This window comes from Pleurodeles waltl, chromosome 8, assembly GCF_031143425.1.
Source record: "Pleurodeles waltl isolate 20211129_DDA chromosome 8, aPleWal1.hap1.20221129, whole genome shotgun sequence".
Lineage (NCBI taxonomy): Eukaryota > Metazoa > Chordata > Amphibia > Caudata > Salamandridae > Pleurodeles > Pleurodeles waltl.
Genome location: NC_090447.1, coordinates 854,036,305 through 854,049,065, shown reverse-complemented (window position 1 = coordinate 854,049,065; position 12,761 = coordinate 854,036,305). Strand labels below are relative to the sequence as shown.

Below are 12,761 nucleotides of genomic sequence, written 5' to 3'. Positions count from 1 at the left end.
GAGTGTGGCGCTTTGTGCAAAAAAATTTGTCCACGTGGTTGTTGATGATGTACGAACCCTGCGTGGTCTAAGACTCCGGAGTATATTGGTAAGTGTATGAGACACTTGGTTTATGTTGTAATTTGCGTGGTTTAATAGGTCAATCGGGCGTGGTTGACGAGTCAAGTTTGAGTCAATGTGAGTGAATGAAAACTTCGATATAGATTTTGCGAGTTCTAAAGTGCACTAGAACAAACCATTGACAAGTGAGAGTAGAATTTGGGGGTCAAATTTTGCTTGCGAGTGCGGGATCTGAGATGGAGAGAGCAGTGGCCGAGGCTTTAAGTGAAATCTCTGTAAAGTTCTGAAGCGATTGTGTTACTCTTCCTGTAGTAAACCGGCAAATTTGAGTTTTGTTGGTGCACGCAATATATTGCATTAGTTTGTCTAAATTAAGAGTGAGGAAGACAAGCCGCAAGTCTTTGTCAGCCGCAGTGTGTGTGTGAGTGTGACGTCATTGGAGCCGCGCTGGGATAGGTCAGTTAGTGAGAAGGGTCGCACACAGATTGGCAGCCGTCCGTGAGAGGCAATTGGTTGAGAAGGTAGGTGAAGGGTGTTCTGGGAATTAAAGTCACTTCCTGATTCAGTTATAAACGAAATAAAAGACGTAAAAATGAAGGTCTTCAAAGCTTTAAGGAGCGCTTTGAGGGGAGATGTGTACATTACCGCGAGTGTGGGGAAGGCTACACCGCCTGAGGATACTCAGGCTTATGCCGTAATGGTGGAGAAGGGAGTCACGCCATGTCTTTGGCTAAAGCAATGGTACAAATTAACATAAAAGGATGGGTGTTTGGCGTTTCCAGAGCATGGGTCATTCAACATAGGGATTCTAGAGAATTTGCAGAAGGCTTTAAATGAGCAAAAGCCGCCTCTGAGGCCAGCACAGTTTGAGGCGTTGGCGATTTAGGAATTGTGGCTATACGACAACGGCAACAAAAGTTTGATAGGAGAATGAGGAAAGCAGAAAAGATACTAGCGGAGGCTAGATGGGATAGTGAACACAGAATGTGGAGAAGGGAGATAATAGACGGAGTCAGTATGTTTCCAGCAATAACTCAGGAAGCCGACACGCAAGGAAGAAAGACCGCTTGTAAAACGGATAAAGGGTTTAGAAAGGGAAAGGAGACTACAAAGTCTTGGGCAGACGCAGACGACTCAGATGATGATGAGTTCCTTAATCAGTTGTTACATGACCATCCACCACCATATGCCATAGATGACAATAGGCCAAGTACTAGTGCAGGTCCTGTAAATTCAACACAGAACCAGGGGACAGCGAATACAGCACAGGTAAATGCAGTTGCGACACCAGCTCCGATACAGAATAGTGTCAGTGTGTCTACTGCCCCAGAGGTGCCATCACAGTTGCAGCCACCACCGGTTTAGAGGCTCTACCCTGATGTCCCAGTATTAGAAACCACTACAGGCTTGATGGTGCCGCCTGATCAGACTTATATGAGATCAAATTTAGTGCAGATTGAGCGAACTCCAATTTTACTGCCCAAGCCGCAGCAACAGGGGGTTCCGAGTTATACTTCGGTCACAGGACCGCAGTTAGCTACTGAAGAGATAGTGAATCAGAATATGGGAGCCAGTGCTCCACACGTCGTGGGGAATAAGCCGGCACCAGCCGCCATATCCTTACCCATCACAGTTGGTCCACCAGTGGCACTGTACGCGCAGGACAAGCCTAGCGTATGTGATCAGGGAGTAATGACCCAGGACATGGCAAGAGAAGGGTTCGGAGGGAGCTCTCAAGGGATGACTCCAGTGGAACAGATGGTAGAGAGGTCGAGGTCACTGTTAGAATTTAGTCCGATAGGGGTTTCTCCAGATGCCATGAGACACTCAGGTTTGGGATTACTGACTCCGCAGATTCCAAGTGCGAATGCGTCGCAAACACCAACGATACAGGCTGGAAATATCTTGTTGCAAGGTTTAACTGCGCAACAATTGAACGAATGGTTAGACAAGATGAATACACCACAGACTACCCCTGCGACAGCAGAGAGGTCAGAAAGAGAAGAGTACCTACATTTTGTGAGGTTCGGCATGGAAGCAGCCAAACTAGTTGAAGGAAGCATGGGAGTGAACAGGCTAGAATCATATACTGAAGCAGAATTGAGATATTTGCACCCAAAAATAACCAAAGAAGTGAGCAGGGTGCACCAGAGGTTAGTAAACTTAGCAGATAAATATGGAATAGACTTAAATAATACAAAGCATTTCGAAGAGGAGCTACAGGTTAGACTTTGAGCCGAAGGATTTGGATCACATGAGGTCTACCAGGATGAAGGCGCACCTTAAAGAAATACTGCAGAGCGCACACGTTTGGGGAGCATTGGAAAAGTAGGAAGGCAGATGGGCTAAGAAGAGAGATAAAAGGAAAAGCAACTGCTCGGAGCAGCAGCAGCCGAAATCAGTGGCAGATACTGGTACAATAAAGGCGTACCCCATGAGAGAGACAGCTGGAGGTGTTCTTGTCCATGTACCATGGTCTAGCGGTGACATTCTGTCATTCACAAATGACTTTCTGAGGTTGAGGGAGAAGCCAATAGAGTGGTATCAGCAGACAGACAGGTTTGTGAAGCTTGCATAGTGTCTCTGGGAAGACCTGAATACCCTATTTGAGATCATTGTTCCTGCTGATTTATGGCTCGAGTGCAAGAGAAGTGTTGACTGGCCAACCGCAGAACTGGCAAGGGACAGGGTTACCGGAGAACCATCTCCGGAGGTAATGAAATATTACAATAAGGTGATTGAGTTTTTGAAGCAGAGGGTTTCGTCGCAGACTGCTGATTGGCAAAAGATTGATTGAACGGCACAGGAAGCTAAAGAGTCGATACATGCCAACTACAAGAGGTTGTTGAAAGCGTTCAAGCATTACAGCGGTACAGAGGTCATAGAGCCAAAAGACATGAATCACCTTGTGTTCAGGTTTGTTGAAGGGCTGAGGCCAGAGATTAGCCAGATGATTAAGAATCATTTGATCTGTTGGCAAGCGAAACTGATTGATGAGGTGTTGCAGTATGCGAAATACTGTAGTGACGAGATTGAGTTGAAGCAGAGCTAGATCACACTGAAGATAGAAGAAGGGTTCCGAAGGGGAAATTAGAAAAGGGCTTGCAGCAACGATCCTTTATTAATAGTGGGAGTTACAATGGAGCTAGGGAACAAGGGAAATTAGCTTTAGATGCGTTACATGTAGGCAAGCTTTGCATAACACAGCCTAAGTCATATTATGACAATGTGTTTGTGGGAACGAGTGAATGTAAGCATGTGTTTTTGTTTCAGAATAAATGGACTTTTATGTTAAATGGACAGGATCCAGCGATCCCTGGGGTCTATTATATTTGTGGACTTAATGCTTATTACCGTCTTCCAAAGGGATAGTATGGGACATGTTATCGGGGAATAGTTTTTCCAAAGATTTGTCAGCTAGAGGACTTAAAGAAGTTTCCGAAGTTGTCTGAATTACTTCGTACTAGACAAAAGTGAGAGACTGCTGCTGGTGTAGTAGGAGACATATTTGGAGCAATAATTCTTTCAGTGGGAGTTGTCTTAAACTCCATAAAGATTCAAAAGTTGTCTACTATTGTGGATAACATGCTGACAAACTTCACAGGAGCTATACTCCTGATGGATACTGAACTTGCTGTGGAGAGGGCTATGACTCTTCAAAACAGGCTTGCTTTAGACATTCTTTTAGCGAAAAGTAAGATGCTTAATGAGTGTCACTGCTGTGCCTACATACCTACATACCTGACAATAGTAATAAGATTAGAAGTATGCTTACTAACCTAACAAGAGATAGTACTGATCTGAAGGAACTGAAAGAACCAGGTGTTTGGGAAAAGGTTGGAAAGGGAAATGCTTATGTGGGAAGCTGGTTTAGTGATATTTGGCATGGGATATTGGGAAAACTAATACAGGGAATAATTATTGTTTTGGCTTGTTTATTTGGGCTATGGTTATCATGCAAAATTAGTAAAAGAATTAAGACAAATTGGCAAAACGTAATCAGAGGAGGGAAGAAAAGAAAAGGGAGAAAATGTTCAGAGTAAAATATGAAAAGGCAAAATCGAGGGAAGAAATTGAAATGAAGAAAATCCGAAAGTGAAAATTTTGTGAAAGAAGGGATTTGTGTGATGACAAGAGTCATCAGAGGAGGGATTGTTGGAGTGTAACTTTTATAATCTATATTAACGTGAAAAGGTTGCAAGATAATGTGTATTGAAACCGCATAGAAAATGTGTTAGTGTAATGCACGCGTTTGAAATGTGCCCACGGGGAGTGGCCACCAATGTATACGATGATTAATGAAATTGACTAGTGATTAATTAAATATTGTACTAATGTATGATTTTGTACTAGCATTATGAATTTTGTATTAAGTTTTTGCTGAATTAATCACTAGGCCTTAGTTAGCAAGGGTCTGGGCCTAGCTGCCTGGTCTCATATAAAATGTGATTTTTATAACGTGCAATGTGCTCTCTTCCTGAAGGACATGAAACTGTACTTTTCCACAAGCTAGAAATGTGTGTGTAACCGTAGTAAATTCTTTCTCATGAGACCCGACTAGCTCAAGGAGACATTCTTGTCGAATGCAACAGTGTAATTCGTAACAGGTACAAGGTCACCTAAACCGGTAAGAACAATGGAACTACTGACTGGAGCGACGAGTGTAACTTTTCTTACCTGACATTCTACCCGATGAAGACGTCAATTATAGGAACCAATAAACTGCATGAGAACTGCCTTAAGTGAAAATTCTAGTAAGGTGATCAACGGACTATTGGACAGAGATAATGATGCACCAAATATTGACCAATTGGAAATTAGGAACTTGATCGACGAATTTGATATAACATGGTGGAAAAAGGAGAAATCAGCCATTAGAGGGACACCCTTGCTGTTACTCTGATATCCCGTTTTAGCCTTTGCTGTTTGATTCTTCAGACCATCCTCACCTTTCTTGCCTTGCCCGATACTTGCTTCTCCTCCTTACGAGGGAAGAGTTTTTGCGTACCTTGCTGATACTTTGCTGTTCTATCCTGGCTGATGGCGAATCGACTGATGTCCTGAGGATGAAGACTGACTCTGCATGCTGACCCATTACGGAGGGTAACTATATGATGATAAATTGAAATTGTCTGTTTGCCTTTCCTTTCTAGGTACCAACTGCTCTTTTGATAGAGACCATAGTTAGATGTTTTCCAAATTCATGTTGCCAAATTGTTTTGCATGAAGCCCAACATGCAGATGCTAATTTGAGGTTAGTTGAGGAATTCCCTAAATCGGGTGCAAATAGACAAGTGACTGAATCTTTGCTTTGTTGAATAATGTACTAATGATGCCATGCTAAAAGTTTGATACATGTTGACTTCGTGCTTTGTTCTGATGTTTATGATCTTTGCTTTGATAAAATCCTATTTGAGTTGCCATATTGTGGTTTTGTTGATGTGTTTATTGGTACTGAGACTAATGAATATGCTAGTAGGTTGTAACTAATAGGGAATACATATACAAAATCTTACTAGATTTGTGTGGTTATTCATGGCTGAGAGGTCACGGTGCATTTGGTTCTTATTAAATGTCATTGATTAGTTGAATTGATTAGTTATTGCCAATATTGATTAGGTTATTGATTCATATTATGAGATGTTCATGAGCTATCTCGTCTTGAGGAGTCTCCAATCAGGGTCAAAAGATTAATTGGCCTAAAAACGAGTCCCTATGTAAGTAAAATTATCAAGATTGGGACGTTTTATCAATTCCATTTGCAGTGTGTTAGCAGCACTACTGTATTACTAAATGTGCTACAAAATGCAGTTTGTAAATAAGGCCATCAATGTGCTGTGTTAGACCTCCACAATGAGGTCTTATCTTCCTTTCCTATTTTGTAGTTTTAGCATTTCTAAATTTCGGTTTTCTTACATACCACTAAACTCCACACTGATGTAGAACTGTGTGTAAACTAAATAAGCAAAATCAAACAGCCATGTTCATGTACTACAAATCACTGCTTTTGCATATGTTTATCACAGGTTGAGATTGTCTCTCTGTACCGCAAAACATAGCTTGCACAAACAAACGATGTCGAGACAATCCTAATTACAACTCTTACCTGTTTTGCTGCTTCTGTTAGAGAAGCAGCTTCAGCCTTGCCCACCTGTTGCAGCATCTTGTAAAACAGGCTTTCTTTATTTTGAAGTAAAACGTACGGCTCATCAAATTCTTTCAACGTGCCCGCATCTAGCACCTGTTAATAAACAAAACAAAACAGGGACCGATCAAAACATAACATTTTGCAGCAGCCCATTAAAATGATACACCTCCTTTAAACACAGTACGTGTTGTTCATTTTTCTTTTTGATGATACCTTGATGTGGGTTTATGTCATTTTAATGGAGACCGGCTGCCTATAGTGAACGGTCAGTGGGTGGCAGTCTGCAGTATTGTGTAAAGAAACTCGACTGCAGTTCACTCGGATTCTTATTTTCAGTTTGCATTTAGGAGGGGAATTTTACTTTGTCAAGTGGGCTGGTAATAGCAAACCTGTGGCCTCATCATTGTATACTAACTTTCTTCAAGTATCACTTAGAACAGGTGTTAACGCAAACACAAAAAGTATGGAAGGCAAGGTGTGCAAACGTTTTGTGTCAGGACAGCGAAAAAGAAGGCTAAAAGATAGGTTTTGACCTGCGACAAACCCATTGTACAATTTAAACAGGTAGTTTGTTATTCGTGCATTTGTACCCGTGAAAGCTGAACAACCACATTAAATAATGACTGCATATTCAACATGTTTGGTTGGGGTGCAGTGGCATGCCGCAGATTTACAATATCTCCCGCAGTACAAAACGCAACAATGGGAAATTCGTGTAATCCACAGAGGGGAAATAGCACACCACAGCTTATTTTCACTTGGTCCAGTGCAGTTACCAGCAAAGGATGATCAATAGTGGGTCCACAGTGAACTAACCGACTAGCAATGCACTCCTCTGTATGACAATTTGCCCTTTTAAGGGCTTTGCCCTTGATTGCAAATGAACAAAGGAAATATCTCATCCATAGCACTGAAAGAGCTCAGACCCAGGAATATACCACAATATATAGGAAATGGCTTTAAAGCCCTGGGAGAATCACATCTGCCTGGAACCAGCCACCTCCACCAGCGAGTTGAGAGATAAAAACAAAAAAGGGCTAGAGAGTAGCCAGGCTAAGACAACAAGCATTGCCAAAGACAACTAGTATCTGCCATGAAACCTATTGGCTTTGCCAAAGGAGCAAGAAGAAGTTGCCAGAGGTCCCTGGAATCAGGAAGAAATGCAGTCTGTAGTACCTTAGGTTGTTACTAGAAGACCTTGGAATCAAATACAAATGCAGTGGGGCAATAACATTAAGCCATTACTAGAAGTCCTTGGAGTGAGACAAAAACACACAGATTGCAGCACCTTGATCCACTATTAGAGCAACTTGGAAGTGAGCTCCCTTCCACACCCAAACATAATATGATGCAATCAGCAAAGCAAGTGGAAGTTATCTGTCTTTTTACAGTCACTTGACTTGGCAGATACTTGTCTATCCACCATGAAGGAAACCTGAAACTTTAAATCTCAATCTGTTCATCAAAACCGGCAAGAACATGGTCGTGTCTACTAATTAAAAGCAACTGGCTGCGCAGTGGAAACATTCTGGCTGAATAATCCTGACACTATACATAATTTGTTTCATTCTTCTTTCTTTAGAACAAAGGTGTTGGCCTCAAATGAAAACATCATTTAAATCGGTCTTCGTAGATAACATATTGTGGCTTATGTGCTGAGATCTGTGCTGAAATCTGTTGCCAGAGTAGTGACTGAGAGGAGTACCAAAAGCTTCCCAGCCATTCAAGCATTCAGAGGAAAAGGTCTCAACCTGTTTCCTGACAACGCACTGTTGGACATCACGGTCAGCTCAAGGTGGAGAGTCCTCATCACCCGGAATGTTCCGGTGCTTCCGCACTTGCGGTCACCCAGAAGGGTGCCAGTCACTTGGAGGGCTGAAAATAAAAGGCAGGGGAGAGACTGCAGAATTCAGGGTGGCGCAAAGGATGCCATTCCTGGGCTCAACTTTTGCCTACCAAGTGAATGGCATGAATTCCAGGAAAGGGGCATGGACAAACTCAATAAACAGTCCTTTCAAAAGCGGTGGTCTTTAAACAGAATTTTATATGAAATACTCAATCTAAAGTGTAGTAGAGGCTTCTTCTTTGAATTTATTTTTTGTTTGAAGCACAAATAAAGAAGGCAACTATGAGAAGATGCATCACACTGCATTTTTCTCAATTTTTTTGCCAAATTCTTTACCCTTTTGTCACTATTTTTGTCTCTAGTTTTTGGTTTTTAGTGTATGGGGCCTCCATTAGCTTGTAATTCTGATTTTATGTCTGGCTCTTTCTCCTCCCTGATTTCGGGGAGAGACTTATGCTTTGCTGATCACTTCAGTGTTTACCGTCATTTACAATTAAAACAACTAGACTGGCATTGACGATTATAGGTGAGCTTACTAGACAGCACAGCTGTCTAGTTTAAAAAGAACTATTGTGGGCTCACTAAGGACGTACAGGGTCTTAAAGCCTGCCGATCACTTTCCATTTACTGGCTTCACTGCCACTCCTCATTTGCTTGCTTGGCATTGGATGGCTTGCATTGTCCGTATTATATTTGTATCTCCCTAGCAGCACTGTCTCTTGTGTCCTTCTTCTGCTCACTTTTAGGCAAAAATTTTTTCATTTATCTTAAGCACTCCATGAAAGTGCATGTGTTTTCTACAACAGTGTTTCCCAAACTGTGGTCATGACCCAGCTGATTTTTGATGGGTAGCGAAAGTCCAAGCAATAAACAAAGGTTGCTTTAAATTTTGCATTTATCTTGTCAAATTTACTGCGCTTCCAAGACAGAAGTCACACGTCAGGCTATGTTTTCTGACAAATTATTGTTTTCTTTTAACATGGGGATTGGTGTTTGCATACATCTCTCACTTTGCAGCCAGAGACAGAAAAGTAAAGTGAAAGGAAAGGCGGTAGGATGCCATTTTTTTGTAAAACACAACAAACTGTAAATATCTGAAAATGAACTGTATACATTAAGCAGCTAGGAAAACAAAAATTAGGCACTTTTTTGTAAATTTGAAGCATGATGCAAACACAGTTTTTTAAAAGAATCAAAACAAATCAAGACACTTTACTTGGTGATGCACAAGTGATACATATTCACCCAAACCCGATTTCATAGCATTATCATTTGTGTGCAATAAGGTTTTATCAATAAAACTGTATGTCTGTGCAAATGTAGTGACCATTTCAATGGGAAATGTGCTGTTTGTAAACAACAGTGTTCTACCACACAATGCTTTAGTTACATTTAAAAAATCATCGCCCATTAAAGATAAGTAGGTTGCGAAAGTTTGTCGCTCTAAAAAATAGGTTCGAGGTCTAAATAGTCTGAGAAGCACTAGATTATCTCTCCCTTCTGTGCTTCTCCTGCTCCCTCACCGTATCCAGTGTTGCTGTCTGCATCATGTGCTGCTCTCTTGTGTTTACTTTTCCCCTGCAGGCTTTGTGGTCTTCACAGCGGATTACTTCCCCCTCACCTCCCCCGCCCATATTTTGCTCTCTCTCTCTCAAGTGGTTATTCCCCTACCCAAGCACTCTGTGTTGCTTTCCAATATGCAGCCCAGAAGAAAATACCGAAAAGTGGTTGCATGAGCTGCGTATTTCATTTGTATTCAAACGCAGGTAATCGTGTACATGAAGTAGAGGGCACGATTCTCTATCTAATTCAGCGAAACTTGGCCTTTGGTTCTGTCAACCTCGAGATGACGCTCGGGTCCATATTCTTACTCCTCTTCTTCTGACAGATATTTTTGGGGTAGTTGAGGGATAAAGAAGAGTTAAAATCAACCCTAAATTTCAACTGACAGTGCAATCTATTTGGTCACACATTAAATCCAGGGATTAAGAGTCAGACTGATGTAAATGAATCTCAAGAATATGCTATATAAACACAAAATCACCAAAGGTGAAGTAAAGCGTTGAATGAGATTAAATCGTATAACCATAAGCCATACGAGAATTTCAGTTGAGGTAATAGAAAAGATGAGAAAGAATCTGATGATTTGATTATAAGTCAAGATCCTCTTGCCTAATCATTGGAGAAACTGAATTAATCTAAATATATTTAACTAAACTAAAGGGAAATCCTAATTAAGTCGCAGGAATTATAGGAAAGTGTCAGCATAACAGAAACCTCAGTAGAAGCTCTGATAGAGAGGTGGTGTATGACATAAAGCCACACAAAGGAATAAAGAGTAGAGCAGTCTGTACCACTCCAAATCTCAAGGGAATCTGCACTTGTCTAACTAGGTGAATACCCGCTAAACCAACAAAACATTTGTGAAGTCCACATCATCATTTGCGGTAATTTTCCATCTTCTGTGTACAGTTGGAACAGACATCTCTCCTCACATTTCACATCCAACAAATTGGACATCAGGATGACCTTGAGTGTCTCTCGGTGTCTGCTACTCAAGCAAGAGTCTTTTCTTCTCAGCTCGATAGCGCTCCTTTGTCCTTGCCAAAGTATCCTCCTGTACCTCACTAACTTCCACACACATAACATGCCTTTCATTATCTGTAGACTCTCACAAACGCACATGCAAATAAAGAACATTGCAACGTGAGCAAAACTCCATGTTGAAGGTTAAGCACACAAAATCAAATGTTTCAGACCTTTGGTTATGATAACTTAATAAGACATTGAATGCACATTTGAATAGATAATTATAAGTGCATCTTGCAGTTTTAAATAAAACAAAAATCATAATGAAATGTGAATATACGAAGTTACACCATAACACCATAATCAGAGTACTTGAATATAAATGTGCATGAGTACTACAATTCAGAACCTTTAAATCACTCATTAGAATACAAATATATATGAATTTCTATTTCTCTACTGGGAATGCACCTTCAATAATACAATTTATATGCTCCACTTTACATTAGTAATGTAAGATACACGATATATGTATTGTTGATTACATTTTTATGTCATTCCTGTAACGCATGATGGTGTGACCAAACTTAATGCATCATCACTCAGCTACATTAATTCACTGTCTCATTTGTCACGCACAGCCACCCTTCTCTGGCCACTTTGGGCTGCTACACCCTCTCAGGACTCTAGCAACGTTTCATGGTCCGTGCTATAGAAAACAGCGGTTTGTCTGAAATTGTGCAGAGCATGATATTTGTCTTCAAATGCAGTCAGATGAGCTGGAATCATTTTCAGAGTAGGGGTGCTGTCATTAATGTTTTATCACTGAAGTCGCTAGGATCGTGAAAAACCCAAGTTTCACACAAGAAACAAGTGTAGCAAATCTGTACTATACCCATTCAGCAGGAGAGTGCTAGAGGTGTGGAACGTAGCCAGTAGTGTATTTTGGAGCACTGGTGAGGTGCTGCACTGTCATTTACAGATAGCCCATTTTCTTTTGAAATGGCGCTAATTCTGCCAAGACATCCAAACAATAATGTGTGGAAATTGTTTTTCAGCAAATATTCATAATTTGAGCATCACTCAGTAAAGAGTATTGATTTGCTTTGATCGTATTAAAAACTTTATTTTCATCATCACACTTCGGAATTACAACAAATGTGCTTTATTTGTGCATTCCTAAATGCAGATATATTTTGAAAAATGTCATAGTTCCTTTACAGGTTTTTAAATATTGTTTATGTTGCTAAATGACATCCTTCAGCCTCTCCTTTCACTTTCTGTGCCCCACCAAGATTGTCAACTAGGGCAATTTTACAAAACCCTCTCACTTTGCAGTCAGAGAAATAAAAGTAAACGTGTTTTAGGATTAAGCAGCTATTTGTCAGAAAACATAGCCTGACACTTGACGTTTGTATTTGAACAGGCAGCATATATGATACGATAGACATACAATTTAAGGGTATCCTTATTACTTTTTCACCTTCTGAGCTCCAGAATGGTTTTTTTGGGGTGCTGCAGCACCCCTACTTCAAGTGCCTATGTATACATCAATTGTTAAAAAACATAATGAAATAATTCGTCTTTAAAATTATATTATGCCAGGAAATGTGCTAAATTGTGTTTAATGTATCGGCATTTTAAATTTTAGACTTAAGTTAACTTTTCTTATACACATCTACCATTCATATTTTAATGCAAAATATATCAGACACAACTAATCTGCTCCCTTGCCTAATGGGACATACATAGCGCTCAGAGAAAATATGTCTATTGCATACATTGTTTCTCGTTTATTTACCTCTTTTGATGTCTCCAGCAGTCCTTTATCCCCAGTAGATAACTCATCTTTCTTAGCTTACTATTTACACTGTTTTTTTGTCTCAAAGTATTCTATTCTATTTTTATCCTTCCTTGGATACAGCCATTCACTGATGGTCGGTTTGTCCGTTCGTACCTTAATCCATCCATCCACCCACCCGTCAAATGGGTTTTGATCTATCCAGCCCTTTCCATCTGACCAATTGACTATCCCTTCATCCATCAACTGATTTACCCCTCCACTATCCATCTATTATATCATCTGCTTATTCTTTCTTTTTCACTCAGCTTATTATGTTCCCGGCATCTTTACCATTTGCTTTTTCCTCTTAGTCATCCGTTTATCCTCTGCCTGTC

At 40.5% G+C, this 12,761-nt stretch overlaps 1 protein-coding gene across 1 annotated transcript in view; it reads right to left on the bottom strand.

Annotated features, from left to right (window-relative positions):
* The window catches only part of ABCC4 (ATP binding cassette subfamily C member 4 (PEL blood group)), a 1,378,868-nt gene that overhangs the window by 28,218 nt on the left and 1,337,889 nt on the right, over positions 1 to 12,761 (bottom strand). The window contains exon 30 of the mRNA XM_069205134.1: positions 6,167 to 6,301. Coding sequence (XP_069061235.1) covers positions 6,167 to 6,301 — 135 coding nt within the window. The remainder of the gene's footprint in view (positions 1 to 6,166; positions 6,302 to 12,761) is intronic.